The 23,162-nt window shown below is 38.5% G+C and overlaps 1 protein-coding gene across 2 annotated transcripts in view; it reads right to left on the reverse strand.

Annotated features, from left to right (window-relative positions):
* Gabra2 (gamma-aminobutyric acid type A receptor subunit alpha2) overlaps positions 1-2,818 on the reverse strand; it is a 142,389-nt gene extending 139,571 nt beyond the window's left edge. For both annotated transcript variants that reach the window (XM_050149559.1, XM_050149560.1), the window contains exons 1-2: positions 2,735-2,818; positions 221-336 (exon numbers count right to left, since the gene is read on the reverse strand). In XM_050149559.1, coding sequence (XP_050005516.1) covers positions 221-336; positions 2,735-2,805 — 187 coding nt within the window. In that variant the 5' untranslated portion in view covers positions 2,806-2,818. The remainder of the gene's footprint in view (positions 1-220; positions 337-2,734) is intronic.
* Between the last annotated feature and the right edge of the window lie 20,344 nt (positions 2,819-23,162).

A 23,162-nucleotide genomic window follows, 5' to 3' on the forward strand; every position in this document is an offset into this window, starting at 1 on the left:
TCTCCATATAAATGTGGGCATTCCACACAAGATAAATGAAATATATTAGGCATGTGAAAAAGAAAGCAATAAGGTTCATTTTGTGCATCCTACTTTCTGTTATCCAGGACATCAAATGCCTGATAATATGTCTTCATGCATGAAGATGAGACTTTTACCTTTAACTTCTAAAGTCATTGTTTTATGATGGTTTATAGAAACAAAGGAGAATTATTTTTACCTCCCAGTCCTGGTCTAAGCCGATTATCGTAACCGTCCAGAAGTCTGTCTAGTATTCTTGTAAAGATGGTAATGTTATTTTTAGCCTCATCTTCTTGGATGTTAGCCAGCACCAACCTAAACAGATAATTTTACAAATTGGTATGTGTTTTATATATGTATGCACAGTGTTTGGCTAAGTGCCAAAATGTTCTTCTTACTTGATCTAAATTTGAGGATTCTTTGGCCATTAGTGACACACACTCCATTCCTTTTTTTTCATTCTATAAATAGCACTCAACTCACGGGAGCAGTAAATATAATGTTTAAAAATGGACAGCAAATAACAGAATATCAGACGTGTAATGCTTTTGAGATTTCTGCCACTTAGCCCTCTGTATGGCTTATCTTAAAATCTGCATAAAGCATATCCTTTTTGTAGATTCTCATGTGCCGACATTATTGGCGAGATTGCTTTGCAGTTAGACGGGAGAGAGACTTCCGAAGTGTTTCTTCAGTGTTGTGAACACTAACTGGAAAATAAACTGTCATCTTGATGGTACAAATCTCTCTATCGTTCTCATAGATAGCATTGTTTTTCTATGTCTTTCACGTTTTTAGACCAAGATAATTTCCTGACTTGGGGTATACCTCCACCCAATGGCCAAGTGTAATATAGACGTCAGGGAAACTCCACTGGCAGGCTGCCAGACTCAATGTGGCCGGGAGCTGGAGGTAGGTTCTAAAGACAGCAGTCACACACAATTTCACAGAGTCTTAGGAAGCCTAGGTCTGTGGAGTAGTCTCGGAAGAGATATTGGGGGCTACATAAAGATGAATGTGTCCAGTTACCCTTTTTTGGTGATAAAATTTGTGGGAAGAGATGGTCTTAAAATATCCCCAGCCAGGCTTTTGAAGCAGTGATTTTCTCCATTAGTTTTCCGTCATAAAGCCAGAGACCTGATTTTGTGAAAGCAATTTGGTACCAAAGAAACTGATGTATAAAACAGAGTGTCCTTTTTCCATTACCATTTTTTCTCAGAATGATTCAGAGATTTAAATTACTGTCCCCCCAAAAAGAATCATTTATATAATAGAATAAAATACTGCCGTGAACATTATTGGTTAAATATAGAACAGAAAATGAATAGAGTGATACTCAGTTAAGCAATTGGTGGTGGTTCTCAATGGGCATTAATTGACCATAGATTGCCTATGTCTCTAAAGTCAATGCTCAGGTGTACTTACATGCTAGTCAACGTGCATCCTATAAAACATCATCGACAGGGACCATTTACACTGAAATGAACGTGAAGTAGTAGCTAACCATACTCGTAATAACATCAAAAGTGGCAAGGGACATCAAGCGAACATTTTGAAAACCAGAGTGAATATTAAAGTGTGAACAGGAAGACGAACAACCTCAAATTATATAAGTAAATCAGTTCCTACACGACCCTCAAAAGTTTCTGCTTGCCTACTTTAAGCTAATTTTAAAAACCCTCACTAGGATAGTCACAAGAGTCTGCGATTTTTCTCACAGAGGTGTTTTTCAGTCCTATTTCATAAATTTCATATTTCTCTCTCTAAAGTCCATTAGTGGGTATTTCCCAATTATAATTAAGTATTTCCAAATAGATTTCTTTTCATTTCCAAAATATCTTTTTCACACTTTGAAGATTATTTGGTCAAAATTCTTAAAAGGGATAATAAAATGCTATGATAGTTATTAAAAATTAATGGCTATTGAAGAATTCTTACGGAATTTATGTTTTAATTCCTCTAGTGTCTAAAAAATATTTTCTAAATACATTAAATTAAATATACCCACTGCTCAATTTTTAAAAATCAGAACAGATTACAATTAAGATGAAATTGCTTAAAACAATCAAATTAATTGGCAAAAGAAAAATCACAAATCCAAGCTGACTCTCTTTATCAGTAACCATCTGCTAAGAAAGATATCTCCAAATTAATAAGATGAAAAGTTGGTTGATAGATCTTTTGTTTTTTGTTTGAGATTGTGGAGTTGTATACTACCTCCACCTAGAGGTTTAAGACTCTCATATCATTTGCGGTCTCTATGTTGTTTTTAGAAGCCCCAGTGATTGAAAACAAAAATGCAAAGGAAGAAGCAGAAAGAAAAGGAAAAGCCTAAGTTTCCACTTAAATCATTTATCTGATACTTCTCTGTCTGCCCCGAGGAGAATTTGGCTTCCTCACCAGATTCTTCATGTGTCTTAGCAATAGGCATTCTTTGGACTAATATACTCCTGATAGAGTATTTCCAGTTAAGTGTTACATATAGAAAATGTGTCCGTTCCCTTTCGTTTGTTTTCGTTTTAAGAAAAAAAAAAAAAGATCAGCAAACTTTTTAGAGTTTCAGACACTTAACGGGATAATTTTCTATACAATACATTTCCATTAAAAGGAGTTCTTCAAATCACCTCGACTCTAAAAGATCACTGATACACTTAACGGCATTTTAAAAAATCACGCTATACCTGAACTGCAGAAACCAAACACAGCGTCTCACCTGGCTGGGTCCCACACCAGGAAAACAAGCAGCAGAGACCGTACATTGCAGGTGTTCAGTTTTGTCTTCATCTTCCTTGTTTGAGAAGCTACGGAAGAAAAAGAAGATAAAATTAAAATTGTTCTGAGTCCTACCAACCAAGTAACCCCAAAGAATGCCATTTCCGTTGTGGTAGTGGGGGTGTTACTCCCGTGTACTAGGTATACAGGTGTAGGACTAGATGACTGAAGGAGAATTTTTTTTTTTTTAATGACTAGATGACGCTAGTTCATCTCCCCCACCACCTCTTAACTTCCCCCAGCCCCGTCCTCTGCAAACACTTCGCTATTCACACATAAAATGACAAGACCCCGGGACTCTAAGCTGACACATGTGCTTACGGAGGAACAGATTGGAGGAGTGAGTGGAAACGAGGTGGAGAGCTGGATACTCCATGCCTCGCCCTCTCTGAGAAGACCACCTCCGCAAGCACAGCAGGAAAAGCTAGCAGCAAGCAGCCTACTTTTTCCTTACAGTGAATTGCAGTCCTCGCGTGTTCACTTTCCCCAACAACAACCACCACCCCACGCAAAAAAAAAAAAAAAGGAAAAAATAGAAAATCAAATCCAAATCATTCTCCCTGCCCATCCACATTTGCCCATGTCCACGTTCAGGAGGCAGAAGGGTGGGAATTGAGTGCTGCGAACTACGTGTTTGACAGCTGCTCTAGAGCCCAGACTACCCAAAGAGCTTCAGGATCAAACACCAAGCAGGCAAAGCAGCGCAGCCACTGTGTGCAAAGTTGGAGACTGTAAAAGAGCCGGGCCAGCGTGCTGCCACCGGACTGGACTGGCTTTTGAATTTTTATTGTAGTTGCAAATATGCTTCTGAAGAGGGACGTTGGAATTAGATTTTGGAAGCTGGAGGGCAGAGGAGAACCTGAGCCTCTATTCCGAGGGAGCAAGAAGAGTGGAGTGGGTGAGAGAGAGAGAGAGAGAGAGAGAGAGAGAGAGAGAGAGAGAGAGAGAGAGAGAGAGAGAGACTGCAGCAGCCTAAGGAGCAGGCAGCAAAGGGATGGGCTGGTGGGAGCTGGAACAGAGCGCGAGGAACCGCGGCCGCGCGAGGAGTAGGCGGCGAAGGCGTCCGTAGTGGCGGTGATGGGCGGAGGAGGAGGAAGAGGAGGAGGGAGTAGCGATGGCAGGAGCCGGCGGTGGGGGCGCGGAGGCACGATGCGCGCAGGCAGCGGCGGGCACGAGCCCCACGCCAGGAGAAGGAGGAGCCAGTCTGAGGAGGAGGGCTAATGAGGTTCCTGGGAATAGGGGACCCCCACCCCCACCCCAATTCTGTTCAAGCGACCGCCGCCCTCTGGGCACCTGGGGCAACGCAGCCGGGAAGGCGTGGGGCACCCCAGTGAGCCCCAGAGCGCCGCTGCCGGCGCCCACACCGCGCTGGAGGAGCAGCGCCCACGCCCCACCCGGAGCTGTTCTCCGGGGGCTGCGAGCTTCCTGGTGGGTGGGTTAGGGGGGCGCTGCTGGTGAGTGTGGGTGAGAAACTCTGAATGGTGCGTGTCGGTGAGGCCCTAGGTCCCGTGGACTATTCCCTGCCGCTCGTCCCCCGACATCATCTCTGGTCGGAGCGATGTGGTTGCCTGGAAGAGGTAACGATGTATGGCTCCCACTGGAGGGCGAAGGGGCTAATCACGCCTTTACTTAGTCATCAGCGCATCCACGCAGGACCAAGTTAAACGCACGTTATGTGGAATTACACAGCAGGAAGTTTCTTTGATTTCCTTAGCTTTCTGGATGTACCTCTCATTCCTCCGCACTCTGGCAATCAGAACCAATTTCCCCTCAAGCTAGGAGGGCTGGAGACTTGCCCGGAGCTGGTCAGTGAAGGCCCTGGACCGACCTTACACATCAGGAAACCTCCTGCCTACTCTCAGCAATGGCTTTTCCCTAGTCTCTTTGCCAGGCATTTTCTTTACCTGATGATCAAGACTCAATCTAAGAGCAATAAAAAGTTTACATTAGCCTGGAGCAAAGGGGACCCGCGGCCGCCTTTCCAGTGCCTTCTGCAGATGGTAGCAAGATGAAGCAGTTTGAGGCTTTCCCCCTTTAGGGCTTTTTCTTGGCAGAGACTTGTAATTCCAATCCTATCATACAGTTTGAGCATTCTGTATTTGATCTGTCTGCTTTTTCTTCCGTTTTATCTGGGGCAATTAAATCCAACCGAACAACTTGAATAAAAAAGAAAAGAAAAGAAAAGGGAAACAACGGGAAGAGAGCGAGCTAGAGCTAGTTGTGTTTTTTTTGTTGTTGTTGCTGTTGTTTTTTGTTTGTTTGTTTTTATTCTTTCTGCACCGCACACGAGACTGAATGTTATCTACATTCTACTCAAGCAATTCAGAGCTGGTATTTTTTTTTTTTCAAAGTTGTTATAAACGTGAGACACTATGAAAAGAAAAAGGGGAGCATTTAGTATGTCTGTTATTTTTATATTCAGAGTCAATACGAGCCAAATACTTCAGTTTTAGTAGTTGAGCACCAAAAATTCAGATTTTTTTTCCCTAGGTGGTTGGTTCAGTTTTCTTAACAGGCAGTGCTAATCTACAGGAAACATTAGTTTAGCTTTGAAGATTATGGGGGGGGACCTTTATAATGGAAATATTTCAGGCTGTTCATTTTAATGTATAAGCCACCACTCTGCCAATGAGCACTTAAGGTTATAACCTAAACAAACATCTGTTCTCATTTTGCTGGCTCTATGAAGAATGGAGCACCATGCAGCCTCCTCCTCCTCCGTCATTAATATTCCTTTCCTGACTTGCCCATTGCGGAGCCTAATTGAAATTCACAAAGATTAAAAGCATGCCATTTAAAACCTTGCAAGCAGGGAACCCAGAGTCTTCTACTTGATGAGAACATTCTACTTCACATTGCATCTTCCTGTTCTGCTCCCTTGTGTCGGTTTCTGTTAGGAACCCTCTGACTATGCCATGTAAATCACCACTAAACTGTCTATATTTTGACCAATGCAACCATATTTGCGATTGCTTCTACAAAACTCCCCTTTCGTGAACCTCATAATCTCTGTAAATATGCTCACATTCTATTCTGATGCTTTCTTAGCACTATTCTTTCTCTTGATTCTGATACAGAAGAAAATAGATTCAGATTCTAATTGCTTGCTTCCATTTTAAAACTTTTATGAATTTAAGTGATTTTTTTCTTTAAGAATGAGCTTTGTGTGTTAAACTTGTAATCTCACATGACTTATGATCTGCGGTTGAGAAACTTCATGAAGTTCTAGCAAGCTGTCTGGAATGATTTTTCCCTCACCACTTAGTTTCTTTGAAAGTGTAGAAACAGTTCAAAGAGTTAGATACACATTTACTGGACCTAGAGTAAAGCCAGATTTTTTTTTAAATCATAAAATTCTGATTTTTTTTTACATTCACCCCCTCCCCAGAAAGTGCTTTATGATTTCTATTGATGTTGGATATCTATGATTTAAACTTCAAAGAACATTAAAGGAATTGGGAATCAGAAAAGCTGACAGCTGAGAGCAGTCATCTGCCTCAAAGTCGCATTCAGAGAGATGTTTGCTGCAGTACTGGGATTACCTAATCTCTTCAAAGATCTGAATGCAGTCTCGTTTGCCTCTTAACTCTCTATGGTAGAGTGTGGGTTAACTGCCTGAACTTGGAGAGCCTGGGCTGGGTTTGGTGACTAAGCTTTTCCTACCTGGTTTCCTTAGAACATGTCCTGGAGAAGCTGACCCTGAAAAACTAATAGCTAATTGGTTACCAGTAAATCCGTTCCCGTCCGTGCTTGGCCAGTGCAGAAGCTCTTGTGTTGAACCCATTGGATTTACTCATCCAAATTGGATTTGAGAGAGAGGAACATTACATCTCCAGCATCCAAAGCCACAAAAAGTCCAAGAATAAAAGAAAGCAAAAAAAAAAAAAGGAACCCTTTTATTTCTGTTGCATTTTCCTTATATCTCACAATACTGTATAATTTTTATAAAAACTGTTGCTTTCTTTTTTTTACAGACCAAATGGGCACTGCTACTCCAAGACCTCTACATGTCTAGAGGTCATCACAACACTTGAAACTTTCTTAAAGAAAGCAAATAGGATACATGGTTATGAGTATATATACATATATATGTATATATATTACATTAATAATGTATAATATATTATATAATAATGTATAATAATGTTTAATATATAATACATAAATTATATATAATACATAATAATGTATAATATATATACATTAAGAATGAATTGTAGGAGCTTCTTTTTACAATATAGGGCAGCAGGTATAGAGACAACTCTACACCTTGTAGAGCATGATGCTGTGCTGTGCACAGCACTAAATAGGCCTGTGACATCACACCACTCCTCTCAAGTTTCAGGGACCAGCACAGAAGAGAGAATGGGAAGACAGTAAGAGCCAGAGGTAGTGGAAGTCTACAGCAAGGCAGAGCTCACTGGAGAGGACAAGGCCATTAAACACATGAACTCAAAATAGCTGTGTCTGCATGTATAAGGACCTGCACAAGAGCAAACCAGACAAAATGCCAGCAAATGTTCGTGAAGTCCCAGCCCTTGCTGAAAAACCACTGGCAATTGACAGCTGTCTGGGAGGGAGGGTACGTTTTCTTCAGGAATGAGGCCAAAAGACCACCCATACTCCAAAAGATTGTCCTACACCCAAGCACATAGAGACCAGCACTAGGTGGATTCAGTGAGTTATAAAAGTAAAAGTGCATATGAAATTGGGAGGGGAAATTAGTGGAAGAGATTGTGGAGGAATTGGAGGGTAGGGAAAGGGAAGTGGATTTGATCAAAATATTTTAAGCCTATGTATAAACCTCTCAAACAATTTTTCAAAATTTATCAAAAGAAAATACACAAATGTTAAAACAATATTTTGTAAAAAGTAATATTTAGGTAAAAAATTCCTAAACAAATAAAATGAACGAGAACATCTTAATAACATTTCTACAGATTGTAGTTGTCCATTTGATTTCTCATACTCTAAAATGATAACCCAGAGTTGCTTTATTAAGACTAGCATCTCACTGTAGGTAAAATGTTTAGTGCATTAGTGCAAAATAAATTTTAATTCAAATGAAGATATATGGATTGGTAAAATGGCCAATCCAACAATGGCAGCAGTCAGCTGGTAAGCCTGAGGACTTGATGTCTGATTCTTCAGGATTAAACAGACAAGAGAAAATGGACTCCATGTGCCTATCATGACACGTCCCTTTCCCCCAAATAAGTAAGCAAATATTTCTTTAAAATAAATAATAAATACCCACAAAATGCCAAATAAGAATACAAGTCAGGACCTAAAGCACGCAGTCTTGTTTACAAAATTAAAAACATGAATACCTTAATAATTCCCAAATGTGCTTTGAATGTAAGCCTCTTTTCTCAAATTCACCAAGTTAGAGAAACAAAAACAGAGAAATGAAAAGAAAACTGGAGCAAACACCCATTTGGCAATTCTCAAGTCAAAATTGTAGCTTGATCAAACTCTATTTTCCTTGAAAGCTGTGTTTAGATGGATGGTTAGACTCCCAGATTCAGAAGGAAAAACAGCTGTAAAGTGGGAGTAACTGGTCTCATAAAGAAATAAACTTTAAGCTACTCTCTTACACTAATGTAACTGGGTCACATTTCATTAGAGCTAAATGTATCATAGTATAGTGGCTGGATTAAGTACACATTTCACTTGCTGCAAAGAGGGCCAGTAAATATTTATAAAGTAGTTTTAGAAATTCTTATTCAGCTTACAAATTGGATATATCAAGCATTCCCTGTACACCGGTGGTTTCTGATATTTCTTAAGCTAACTATTTATATAATTACACATATACAGAGTAGTTTGTAGGAAATTTATTGCTGTCTTTCTGTGAAATTATCAATAGATTTTTTTCAGTTTACTCAGCTGTTTCTGAAGAATAAATAGAACTTCAATAATTCAACTCAAAGTACTCCTAGCAAATTGCACTATGAATTTTGTTCAGTGGCATGCTACTATATCACCATCACCACTAGCTTTTGCCTGAGAATGTCCTGTAAATACGAACGAAAATAATGAACTTATGTCAATTCCATTTGAAGAACAACTTATTTTATTAATACCTTGTATATACTAACATACGTGATCTTTGAAAGTAAGAGTTAGGCTATTATCATTTCCATCTCACTGCTGAAAAATTGTTGAGGTTGCATTCTTAACTCCTATAGGACGGGCATAAATATTGAGAAGAAAAAAGAAAAAAAATACACAATCCGATTATAAGTATTTCCTAGTCAACTAGAGACATCAAACAGAAAGTAGAAATCAATTATTTCTAAGAAAAAAGTCATAATGCCATAACAGTTAATAGACCATTGTCCTTGGAGTCTCATTGTATTGGCCAGAGAAGTTTGCTCACAGATGCTCTGAAGTAATTGCTGACCTTTGTAGATTTAAATCCTTTGGAAGACTTGATTGCAGAAATAAAGATGACTTGACCTTGAGTGGTCTCTATTGTCATATATGCTAATAACTCCCAAAATTCCACTCCAAAAGGTCACTGGACACAAACGCTTAGACATCAGTTCTTTTCCCAAAATGTTCCACTTCCGGTGTTGGCTAACTTATACCTTCCCAGATCTGCCTCACAGAAAGGAGACTCTTGCTTTCTCAGTACTGCATTAGTACCACATAGACACATTGACTCTTGTGGAGAAATTGATGATTGTTCCTATCAGTTGAAGCTTATCTTCAATATCAATTCCTCAGCCTTCACTGTTTCCTGTCTTGCAGCATTCAGTGCCAAGAATCAGTAACCCACCACCTAATTTCTCTCCTTCTGTCGCAGCTTTCTCCGATTTACTTTCATAAGGCCTAAAAGCCATGAGTGCCATTCAGTTATCTAGAGTAATTTCTTAGAAACAGTTCAAGTCAAGAAAACTTTTTTTGCATATCACATTTGACTCTAGCTTCAATTCTGCCCTCTCTATACTCGTCTTATGTATTCTTTACATTTTTGCCATTGTGACTCAAACCATGAGAAGAAACTTAAAGGAGAAATGTATGTGGATAGATATGTGAAAGGTACAGTTCATTGCAGCAGGGAAGGCAGCTACAGTAATAAGAGCTCTTTATAACTGGTGGGACCAAGAAGCAGAAAAGAGAGTATGGTCCACCCAACTGCTCTTCTCTTTTTCCTATTTTATTCAACCCAGAACCCTGCCTTTGGACCTTCAACATTAAGGCTATATTTTTTTTCCCCTTCATTTAATTCTCCCTAGAAAAGCAAATAAATGACCTCATAGAGATTTCTAGGTGAATACCTCCCTAATAACCTAGACTGCATTCAATCCAACCACATTGGCCATCACATGTCACACATGTGAATATATGTGCCTGCATCTGATTCACACATGCACAAATCATCATTCTTTCTTCAAGCACCTGTCTTTCCTGTCTGCTTTATGTCCTCAAACCTCATTCACTTCTTTAAATTGCTAGTTGTTTCTTTTTGCCTTAATAACTATATTTATTTATTTTAATTTAATTAATTTATTTATCTATTATTTATTTATTACATACCATTCCCAGTTCCTCCTCCCTCCTCACCTCCCGCTTTTCCCACTCCTCACCCCACAACCTCATGCCTCTTTAGTCCAGGACCCAGGCCATGGGATGGTGTCTCCAACATTCTACTTGTATCTTTTACTAAAGATGATGTCATTAGAGATCTTTAATGGTAGGAGTCTTATCTTAGCCATTTCTTTCTTCCGGGTGATCAGATAGAACCAAATATCTCCATGGTCCTCCAAGAAATTCTTGAGGAATAAATGAAATGAATCAATTAAAAGATGAACAACATATCTACTAAATTAGTGAGAAAAAACAAGGATGTTGGTACTTCCATATATATATAAGCCATTAAACCTCTTTCAGAGACAGTGAGGGGAAACAGCTGTGCCACGATTTCATAACCTTCTAACACCTAGATGAACATCTTGTTGACACTCTTTATTAACCATGCAGCTTGGGACAAATTCTTTAGTTTCAGTGTCTTATTTCTCATTCACAAAGAATAAAAGCAATTACAGATCCAACTTCATTTGGTTGTCATGAGAATCCTGTGGGTTGATATATGTGCATAGAAAATAACAGGCTAGGAGGCAACACTACACAGTCCTTGATGTTTCTACAGAAGTATTTAGATCCCTGTCTTTACAATTAGAAGATGGGATTCAGTTTTATTCACAGCCCTTGACTATACCAAATCCTTTGATTCTTATTTTTCCCATGAGTATGTTCACATCCTTTCTGTCCTGCCAAGAGTCAAGCTTCAGCTTTCACAAAATAATCCATCAGAGCCCAACACACATCCACGCATATTTTTTCTTTCTTGTGAGTACAGTGTTTTCCTCATTCATTTTTTTTCTACATCTTCTCCTGCTCCTGTCCTCATTTGGAATATCATGGCCTCTTTTTTTCCAGGCAGCCTACATTTCCATCCTCTTTTTGTTCTGTAGTGATTCCTTTTCCTCCTCATTCCCCGTTAGTATTTATATATAGCATAACCCACACTTGTGCAAGTACTTCTCTTTGGCATAGGAAAGACCATGTGTTTATGACGCATACAGATAAGGTGACTAAGCAAACAGGAATGGGAGTGTTTGATGCGTGTGCACATGCATTCCTGTCTATATTTCTCTTTGTATGTCCCTACATTAAGTCCACTCAAGTGTATTGTACTGATATACTATCTTATTTTGAAAAATCAGGTGATTATTCTCATTTAAATTGGTAATTAATTTACCTAAAATAATAAAATTGCTAGAAATTGGGATTTGAAAAACAATGAGATACATTGCTATAGAATTCAAAGAGCCAAGCTCACTTGGAAACATGGGGACACTCAACAACCCCATCCTTGTCAAATCCTCAAATGAATGTGCTCAGAAATTCTTCTTTTTCCTTGAGATGTCTGGAACAATGTACTTTCTGATATACAGTTAGAAGAGAGATGTTGTAGGATATTTGCACACTCTCTGAAGGTGTGTTGCTATGGTTGGTATAATAAAAAGCTGAATGGCCAATAGCTAGGCAGGAGGTAAGGCAAGATTTCCTGAAAGAGAATAAAAGAGGAAAAGAATATGGGTGCACAGGATGGCAGAAAACAGAGAGAGGAAACAGGAAGTGCAAGGTGGAGGAAAGGTAACACCATGTGGTATAAAACAGATGAATAGAAACGGGTTAATTTAAGTTATAAGAGCTAGTTAGGAACAAACCTAAGTTATAGGCTGCACTTTGGCGATTAATAACAAGTCTCCTTGTCATTATTTCAGAGCTGACTGGTAAGACAGAAAAAGACTCATTACAGAGAAACAAAGAAATTTCCAGTTTGGTTGCTTCCCTGGAATTTAGAAGGCCAAGAGAACTGGTTCTAACAAAGAAATATAAGCAAAAAAGAATTATTTCCAGATGACAGCTGGATATGGCTTGATATGGATCAGATATCACATGTTGTCTTCTTCCTTGTTAGGTGTCCATGGAGAGTGATGGCCTAAATTATTGGCCTGTGGATACCAAAAAGTGGACAATGAAGATCAGAGCTTTTAGCTATCATACACTGGATATCATATGTAAATAAAAAATTACCTATCTTTAATAAGTTTTTTGGGGAGCCAATGTTGATTTATATCTCTTTCTATGCCTTACATTGCTCCTCAAGTGGAAGACACTCAATAGATGTTAATTTATGAAAGATACTCAAGTGAACAAAACACATAAATGAATTAAAAAAGGAATGTCAATCCGTTAGAGAACCCTCCACTTATTGGTCTGATCTTCCTACAGCAGTCAGGTCATGTCTGTAGACTTCAAACCCTTTCATATACTCCCACTTCTTATCAGGTTAAGATCCAAATCTTTATCATAGCCAAAATCTTGTCTAATTTAGCTACTGCAAGGTCCTAGGCTACCAGTTCTTTCATTCCATCAATACCAGCCTATTTTGGGTTCTTAGAATGTGCCAGCTTCCTGGCTGCTATTTCTCATCTTGTCATAGGATGTTGTATCACTCTTTGCCTGTGTTGGAAAGCTCCTACCATCCTCCTTGTCTCACTTGTATCTACTCATTCATTCTTCCTTGAAAAGGGAATAGGAAGCACTTCTCAAAAACACTTCCCTAGCAGCCCAGATCAACCTATGCTGTTTTCCTTTGTGATGTGTGCTTTCTTTCTGATAACTCCTTTTTATATGTTTTGTGATATGATTACCATCTACCCACCAGTTTTGCTGTATGTTCCACAATTTCTGGTTCTGTGCTGATTTTTGATAACATTGAATCTCCTTAAACATATATATCAAATGATTCAGAGTAACCACTGAATAAATAATTGCTGGAAAAAAAGTAGAAAAATGGATGAGAACCACTGCAGTTGTTAATCTCGCAAGGCCGCTCTCCTATACTGATATTTAAATCTTCAGTCCTAAAATTGTGATTGCTGCCACAGAGCTAAAGAATTCATGCAAAGAGATGAAGAGCATGATGATGTGGGAGTGATTTCTTATTAATAAAGAAACTGCCTAGGCCCCTTGATAGGCCCACCCTTAGGTGGGTGGAGTAAACAGAACAGAATGCTGGGAGAAAGAAGCTGAGTCAAGGAGTCGCCATGATTCTCCCACGCCAGGCAGACGCAGGTTAAGATCCTCCCTGGTAAGCCAGCTCATGGGCTACACAGATTATTAGAAATGGGTTAGATTAATATGTAAGAGCTAGCCAATAAGAGGCTACAGATAACGGGCCAGGCAGTGTTTAAAAAAATACAGTTTCCCTGTAATCATTTCGGGTAAAGCAAGCCATGCGGGCGGCCAGGTGCCGGGGACGCAGCCCCGCCACTCTTAACACTACAGTATGACACTGTTTCTCTGTATTTGAATAAGAAAGGGTATACCATGTTAGTTGTGTGTGTGTGTGTATTTCATGCTTGCCCTCAGAGTGAAAAAAAAGAAAGAAAAATCCATGCCCTCTAGACTAAGAGTTATGCATAAAATCTGAATGATAGGTTAGGAAAGTATGCTATAAAGAGTGGTTGTTTTATACCTTTTAAAGAGTTAATTAAAAGACTACTAAGAAAATTGCTATAGAATTAGTATCAAAGATGTCTTGGCAAATTAAAAATTATCTTTTTTTTAAAAAAAGGAATGAGTATTTTATATACACTTTGTAAAATATCAAGCAATATGCTAGGCTTTAGTTTAGCTTGTAATTAGAATAAATTAGAGTTAGCACGACTCAAAAAGTTATTCGGTGAGTGATTATGAAAGCTAGACCAAAAATATTTAAGGGAAAATCTCTTGTGTGCATCCCCGTGTGTTGGTGTGCTTCCCTTGTACTGTCTTCTGCCTGGACTGTCACTGTATTGAAATAATAGACATCCTCTCCTCAATGGGTTGTGAACTCCTAGAAAGGAATGGCTACTAATTTATTCCTGTGTCTGCCTTTATGTAGTACAGTAATGGATTCTTAGCAAGAAATATTTCAGGAAACAGATTTATGCAGCATTGTCTCTGATAAATCAATATTGATCTTGCGCATGATTATTCCTGCCCGGGTTAGAAGATCCTGAAAAAAATTGGCCTTCAGAGGTGATAGTGTCTATGTTAGAGAGATATATGTGAATATCCATTTTTGCTCCTGGTTCATTCATGATTAGCAGAAGAGCATTCCTGTCCTTTCAACTATTGTATTACTGGTCCAGGATTATACTAAAGTATTCTGCCACTTACCTCACAAAATACGCTGAACACCAACAATTTGCTTCAGTTGATTCTTATAAAAGTACATTAAAACTCATAAGATGAAGTGAAATTTAATCAAGAGCAGATTGAATCGTTTCATATATCATTGCCTACCAATTGTCAAGAAAAACAAACTTTGGTGTGTCTAACCTAAGATCCACGATGAATGTGAGTTCTCAGTTTTGGACTTTTCTACTGTTTTGTTGAAAGGAATGTATATCTGAGTGAAACACAAGTGTGTCTGTGCAGAGCCGAGAGACAGACATGGAAATGCAGTCATCGAGCAGAGAATGAGAATCTTCTCATGGCATACACTAGAAACAAGATTTTGCATGTCAGTTTCAGCATAGGTAATGGGATGATTGTCCTTAACATTAGCCAATAAGTGCAAGACTTTGTGGCAAACAATCTAGACATATTACAGGAACCAGCGCTTGTAGGTCATTCATTTACTTGCATCCAAGAATGGATCCTACCCTGGTCTCTTAAAATAACTAGAGCAGAATAATGCAGTGAGCCCTGGAAACAGTATAACAGCCAAACCTCAAGTCAGCCTTGCTGTCGTTTCGCCAAGATCTGACCTTTTCAACATAGAAACAGAACGTATTGCTTGATATTCGTCAGCAATACTGGGTTTTGCTGAGTGGACCTCTACTTTATTTTCCATACTCAGTCCTTTTTTTTTTCTTATTTATTTATTTATTATTTATTTATTAAAGATTTCTGTCTCTTCCCCACTGCCGCCTCCCCTTTCCCTCCCCCTCCCCCAATCTAGTCCCCCTCCCTCGTCAGCCCAAAGAGCAATCAGGGTTCCCTGCCCTGTGGGAAGTCCAAGGACCACCCACCTCCATCCAGGTCTAGTAAGGTGCAAGGGGTGCACCCATACACTGAGACAAGGGGGATGTTCTATCCGGAACTCACCAAGGCCAGCTGGCCTGGGTCTGAAAAAGCCTGGGTTAAAACCGGTCTCGCTGAACATAGCGGACAATGAGGACTACTGAGACCTCAAGAACAATGGCAATGGGTTTTTGATCCATACTCAGTTCTTGCTGCAGTTCACTTACTTATTTACTGTTCCCTTTGAGAACTGCTCTCTTTACGTTCTCGGTATTGCAAATCATGGTCTTGAATTCTGAGTCCCTGTATCCCTCTTTTCACATCATTGTTTATTGTAATCTTTTGTCTTTTCATGATGTTTCTATTTCTTCAATCAAATAATAGAGAATAGTCTATTAAACTGACAAACAGGTTGACAACACATGATGTCTATAAAAGGCTGACTTTAGGACTTCATAGACTAGAATCGTACAAGGGTCCTTAAGTGCCATTTAAACCTACCCTGTATTCATTTGTCCTCAAGTTAGTGTCTGACCTGTGAAAACGAATAGTGGTGTCAAACTACCAATAATTTTTATCACATAAATTAGAAATTTGCTAAAGAACTCTTGCACCCTTGACAAGATAGGATACTTTTTATGTTTTTTACATATAATTAACCTTAAAATCTTAGTGTTAGTATAATTCATAAGTTAAATTTAGCTAATAACTTAAAGGATCTTAATTAACCTAATAAAAGCTCAGTATAAATCGTACTCTTTATGTTAACTACTTAACACCAAAAAAAAAATGTGTGAAGTAGCTTCCTTAGCAATGACATTGTGATTTGAGCCATGTTAAGAGAAGTTTAAGATGGCCCAAATCCTTTACAAAGCTAAAAGAGCTTAGTAAAAGGATTTGGCTTGGAAATATCTTTCAATGGGCTTCGTTGACAAGGCCAAGAGATACTACTCTTCAAACTTCTTAGATCCTGTTTAGGATGAATCCTTCTGGAAGATGGTAGTCCATCCAAAGGCTTACAAGAAAAGAAGGAAATTTTCTGAAGCCCAGAAAATGTTATGGTTAAATGTTTTTTAAGTATCTTCTACTTTGTTGATTTTGTGTCAACAGCTACTTTTATTGTGGAGGAGATGTAGAAGGGCCATCTCTAGCCAGGGAATGTTAATGCTGCTTACCTGGAATTTAGAAAAGAAACAGGTTGGTTTAAGCATCTCTTGGTGCTCTGAATGTATTAGAAGTAACCATAAAATTTGAAAGTGATAGAATGAGGAGAAACTGACATTTAAGAGCATATACTAGGGTTTCATGGTTGTTGTAGGGTGAAAGTGCCTTTAGTGAGCGGTACATGTTGGCTGGAATTAGCATGGAAAGAAAAGTCTGCCTCACACCTCACACACATCTACCCATTTCAAATATATTGGGGAAAGAGTGCTGTTTGTACTACAAGTAGATAAATGTGGACCAGAAAAGGAACTTTATTTCTAGAACAACTTAGGTTTTTTGAAAGCAACTGTTGAACATTTTTGTTGGATTATCCAAGCCAAAGCTGAGGAATGTTTCTCTAACCTCTCCCTCATGAATGAGATAAAATTACAAAGAATACAGATTTATAGCCTTGAACTGGAAAAAGAAACTGAAAGAAAAAAAAGTCTGAATGATGAAAGGTTTGTTAGCAAGTCTAAGTTGTTGGCAAATGAATCATGAGGTTCTGTTCCATCTTATACCAGGATGGTGTAGCATAGTTAATAAACTAATAAGTACACTACCACATTTTAATAATAGAAGACAAACCAAATAATTATACCATCTAGCCTTTTGAAGATATGTATTGGCCAAATTACAGATGGACGTTTTATATCAAGCACTTTGGATATTAATGCTCAGTTCCATCTCTTTCTTCAAATACACTTTTCTTATAAAGGTAACAGATAACATTAAAATTCTTAATAATTTATTTTTTTGCTAAAATCTTGCCTTATACCAATACGTAACAACAAAGAGGCTATATAAGGATGTTAGTTTCTTTTCTATAATTCATAGTAGAGGCAAAATCTTTATATTCTCTTTTCACATTAAAGCAATTTTCTACAGACACTTCTTATTTTGATCTCCCAAAAATCATTTAAGGTGGAGAGACAGCTTGGGGATCCAGGTTCAATTCCTAGCATTCATATGGCAGCTCACAATCTTCTATAACTACATCTCCAGGAGACCTGACACCCTCTTCTGACCTCCACAGGCATTGTATATACATAGTGTCCTTACATACAAACAGACAAAACACCTGTACATGTAAAATAATAATTTTTCTTTTGGTTTTTCAAGACGGAGTTTCTCTGTAACTTTGGAGCCTGTCCTGAAACTAGCTCTTGTAGAAGAGGTTGACCTCAAACTCACAGAGATCCGCCTGCTTCTGTCTCCAGAGTGCTGGAATTAAAGACATGCACCACCATCACCCAGCTAATAAATACATTTTTAAAGAAAAATTTTACCTGAATTTAGGTAATAAATTTAAGAAAAAGGATATAAAGCCAGTAATGTTTCTAGTTATAACCATGTAATGGGTATTTTATTTATCATGATAGATAAGCACATAAAAATTATTCAATAGTGAAATAAAATACTAAAGCTAATGAGAAGTTGTACAGTTTCCATTCCAAATGACTGTATTAACTGTTAGAGGTTTATTGAGCTGTGTCTGGATGATGTTGACATGTTTTTTTTTATTTGCAACTTATTTTTGCCATAAAAGAGTCTCAAAAAAAACAATGTTATATTTCCACTCATTTATAAAACATCAAAATACAAATAAACATAAAGGAACAAAAACAATCAGTGTACTATTTGGCTATTCATCTACCAAGGATACTGGTACATTTTAGCTTTATGCCTAAGGTTGAACTGTTAACTTCATAACTTTATAAAGGCAGCAATTATATTCACAATAAATAATTGCTATATAAACTTGCCAAAGTTTCAGACTAATTTCCTAAGGTAGAAATATAACAACAACAACAAAAGAGTCTTACTTTTTGTGCTTTGTTTTAAGAACTATTTTGGCTTTGGTAATAGATCCAAATTAGTAACAACTCATTTATTGAGCTGTTTCACTGTGTATAAGGTTTTACAGCATATTGTGAATATCTTACAATAGTATCCTTAGATTACATCTGCTTTGAAGATTAGGAGGATGCGATCTAATCAGGTTGTTATTCCAAGTGACTCATTCAAGGTGTTGGGAAAACTCAGAAGTCTGAGAACTTTTGCCTTTGTAAAGAACCACTTTAACTTATGAGAAAGAAATGTAGAAATGGAAAGTCAATCATAATACAGGGATTAAAGTCATTATATTACATTTGCTTATTTCCTTTTACTTTTCAAAGAAATGCATGTCTCTGTGAGAACCTAAAAATTTGTACATACAATTGTGTGTGTGTGCAGTGATTACAATGTAATTTGATCCCGAAGAGACACAATCACACTCAAACCAATGGACCTTGATCATATTTGCCCTTCCATATATTCCCTTTATCTCCATCACCACCAGATTACAGACCTCACAATTCTCTCCATCTCAAAAATTACCATCAGAGTATTAGCGTAATTGCCATATCTACTTAAATTCTACAAACTCATAGAAATCAGAATACCAAAATTTTGGTATTAGTTGGGGAAGCTGCAGAGGAAATTGCCACAGTATTCACAGTGCTGCAAGGGAAAGGAAGTGTTTTATTCATAGTCATTGAAAGTGTTAAAGCCATAAAGGACAAGGATGCCTAACCTATCTTTATCATTCATTTCTGTGTTATTGAGCCAAAAGTGCCTGCAGGTGCATGTGGCTATTTAAAGGAAATTGTAAATCGTTTTCATATCTTCCTAATGTAGTCAGGCCGTATAAATAGTTGCACGTGGCAGACAATTTGTTTATGCCAACACATTATTGTGCTTACGAGCATCTGGATATCAGCTACTTGACGAAAGAGCCAAGGATGTTATTGCGAACAAATACTATGAAGTAATTTACATAACGCTGAGTGGTGAATATTTAAGCTACAAAAGGAATAAGTGAAAATCAGATCTAAGTTTAAAAAAAAAAGAAATTTACAGAAAAAGCAGCCAGAAAACAGCAAGTTGTTCCACACTTCTTTATAAAATAATAGAAGTTAATGAATACATAAAAAATTCTATAAAGGTACATATATAAATTATATAAATTTCTAGCTTTATTATATAGCTGATAATGGTACCTTTATAGAACACAATGTAGAAAATAATATTTTACATGAGAAGTCTTCAAGGGCATATTATATTTCATTTTAGTACTCATTTGTGTTCTTTTATCATAGTGTGAACTTGCTCATTTTTGGAGAAGGCTAAGTTGTCTGGTTCACATAAGCTGTGACTGTTCTTTGTTTCTACTTTATCTTTCCTTAGGATATTTACAACACTAAAATACAGTGTCTGAGGAAAAGTAGAAAGGTATGCTTTGGCAATGCTCCCAAGTCTACCTCCAGAGTAGACTCAAAGATTCAAGGCTCTCAATCTCTATATGGGTGCACCCATACACTGAGACAAGGGGGATATTCTATCAGGAACTCACCAAGGCCAACTGGCCTGGGTCTGAAAAAGCCCGGGTTAAAACCGGTCTCGCTGAACATAGTGGACAATGAGGACTACTGAGACCTCAAGAACAATGGCAATGGGTTTTTGATCCTACTGTACCTATTGGTTTCGTGGGAGCCTAGGCAGTTTCGTTTAGGCTCACCTTACTAGACCTGGATGGAGGTGGGTGGCCCTTGGACTTCCCACAGGGCAGGGAACCCTGACTGCTCTTTGGGCTGACAAGGGAGGGGGACTTGGTTGGGGGAGGGGGAGGGAAAGGGGAGGCGGCGGTGGGGAAGAGACAGAAATCTTTAATAAATAAATAAAAAAACACTAAATGAAGCTACAGGCTTCAAAAATACAATCATAAGACAGACACAGTGTCAATATCCTTATTCCAAATGAGAGACACTGAGGACTAGAATGAGTGATTAGCCAAATACAAGACCATGGTCTAGGAAGTCAATCATTAAATCCTCAAACTCTGTGCCTATCATATTGTACATATTGCAGTGGGGCAGATCATCCTAAGACCTTGGAGGCTCTCACAGGCTACTTTTGCACACTGCCTTAACATTTCCTTGGCAGCTGTTGCTTGTTGCTGGCATCTGTATCTTTCTGGGACAGAATTAAAGTCTCACTTTAGACAACGATGAGGACCCTAAGAGAGACATACATAGATCTAATCTACATGGGAAGTAGAAAAAGACAAGATATCCTGAGTAACTTGGGAGCATGGGGACTTTGGGGGAGGGTTGAAAGGGAGAGGCAGGGAGGGAAACAGAGAAAAATGTAGAGCTCAATAAAAATCAATAAAAAATCTCACCTTCCCTTCCATATCTGCAAGTATCATTTTGCTGGTGGCTCTTTACATAGACCCCCACCTCCACAGCACACTTCCTCCATGACACAGGAAGAGTCTAAAATCCTCCAGAAAGCTGGAAGCTGCTGTGACACTATTCCTCTTTTAAACAGCATGTTTGAAAAACCATCACTGTGTGGATGACAACAAAGTCTACTCACAGAGTGGTCTACAAAAACCTACTTGAACCATAGGTAATTTGGCCTTTGAATGCCTTAACGAAGAACAAATCTCAGAAAGCAATTTTCTAGGCAGGCAGTCCTGAGTGAAGAGGGTATCAAGGGATTTGTTCTACAGAAAACTCTTTGAAAGAAATCTGCATTTCTACACTTTAGAACTTGTATATTAATTATCTTATTATCACTATGACAAAATACCAGGCAAAAACAACTTAAGGGAGGAAAAGCTTATTTTGAGTCACTCTTAATTGGATGCAGTACATCATGGTGGGGAAAACATAAGCATGGCAGATATCAAGGCACCTTCCATGGTGGTGGGGCCTTATAACATTAGTGACTCAACATATTAAAAAAGAAAGAGACTTTGAACGAGAAGGAGTGCTAGGCTCCCCTAGGGTTGCATTCCGTGAGCCATTTCTAGCTAGGTTTTATAACCTCATGGAACAGTGCTGTTAACTTGGGACAAGTGTTCATACACATGTGAGAGTCATTTCATATTCACACCATCACACTGTCACAAAGTGGCTTTGCAGATTCCTCAGGGGCTCTACAGTTGCTTTTCCTTCTTCTCCACTGCAAACCATTTGTGCACCTTTCATTAAGGTTAGTCACTAAAACCCGGCAAGTGCACTTTTGCATGTATTTCTTTCTGGACAAACTACTAATTTTCAAACCTTTCTACCATGCTCCTTTAATTGTGAGTCTCATAAATTTTCTCGCTAGAAAGTAATTAGTATTGTTTCTCTTTACTCGGAGAAAAGATGACAAGAGTTTTCTCTCTTCCCTGTTACCAAATCTCAAGTCTTTCATTGCCTCTGTGCTGATTTCTGTAAGGATCATTTGATGTAAGTCATCACTCAGCATACCAAGAGTATTAGCTACAGTTCCTCGTTCTCACATTCTTGAAGCATCACTATCTTAACTTAGATTCATGGACACTACTTTGTTTACCTCAGTTTCTAATTTTCTGGCTATGAGTCCTCTGTGATCTGATCTTGAACATCTCAACTTCCTCTGTTAGAGGGACCAGAACCCTGCTCTCATTCTGCATTTCTTCAGCCTACTCTCAATCCTTAGGTAACTTAACTGTGTTCATTTGTATATGTAAACACCATCTACACATTATTTTTCCAGTCTAGATCACTACTTTAGATATGTTCAAGTCAAGCTCCATATATCCAAGTATCGACTGAGGTTTCCTCTTAGAAGTGTACTGGATAGAGGAAAATCATCTGATGGAGGTTGGTCTTGTATCTTATCTGTTGCTTTCATTGGTTGATAATAAAGAAACTGCCTCGGCCCTCATAGGACAGAAAATTAGGTAGGCGGAGCAGACAGAAGAGAATGCTGGGAAAAAGAAGCTGAATCAGAGAGTCGCCATGATTCTCCCGCTCCAGACAGACGCAGGTTAAGATCCTCCCTGGTAAGCCAGCTTGTGGGCTACACAGAATATTAGAAATGGGTTAGAACAATATGTAAGAGCTAGCCAATAAGAAGCTGGAACTAGCCGGGCCAGGCAGTGTTTGAAAGAATACAGCTTCCGTGTAATTATATCTGGGCATAAGCTAGCCATGCGGGCGGCCGGGTGCCAGGGACGCAGCCCTGCCGCCACTCCTAATTCAACAATCATCAGATCTACAGAACTCCTGGTTTCTATCCCTGACTGTTTCCTGACAGTCTGTCCATGTTTCCATAAAATGACAGTTTCATTCTTCATGGTGGCACAACAAAAAAATGGTACAGTGCTCACTGACAACCCACTTTCTCTTCTGTGTGATCCACCTGCTAATCCTTTATTCTTCCCCAAAGCAGGTCTTTCTCAAAAGGAGTATGATGATCTTAAGAGAAATCTGGACTTTCTTATTGCAATTAGGATAACTACTTATAAATGTTCTTTATGAATCTATTATTAACTTCCTCCATCGTATAATTTTATATAAACCTACATTACTATATAAAGTCCTGCATTTCTTTCTGATCTGTGTAGGATTTTGCTGGGGCGACTGAAAAGCTTGTGCCAGGTGAGCAATAGTAGACACCAGGTGTCCACACTATCCTGACAGCAGATGACCCTTACCTTACAGAGAGAAAGTTTGATCACCTTACTGTGGGGTAAAAATAGAGCATGTAGA

The sequence above is a fragment of the Alexandromys fortis genome, unplaced genomic scaffold (genome assembly GCF_014885135.2).
Source record: "Alexandromys fortis isolate MF-2015 unplaced genomic scaffold, M_Fortis_MF-2015_v1.1 scaffold_0, whole genome shotgun sequence".
In the NCBI taxonomy this organism is placed as follows: Eukaryota; Metazoa; Chordata; class Mammalia; order Rodentia; family Cricetidae; genus Alexandromys; species Alexandromys fortis.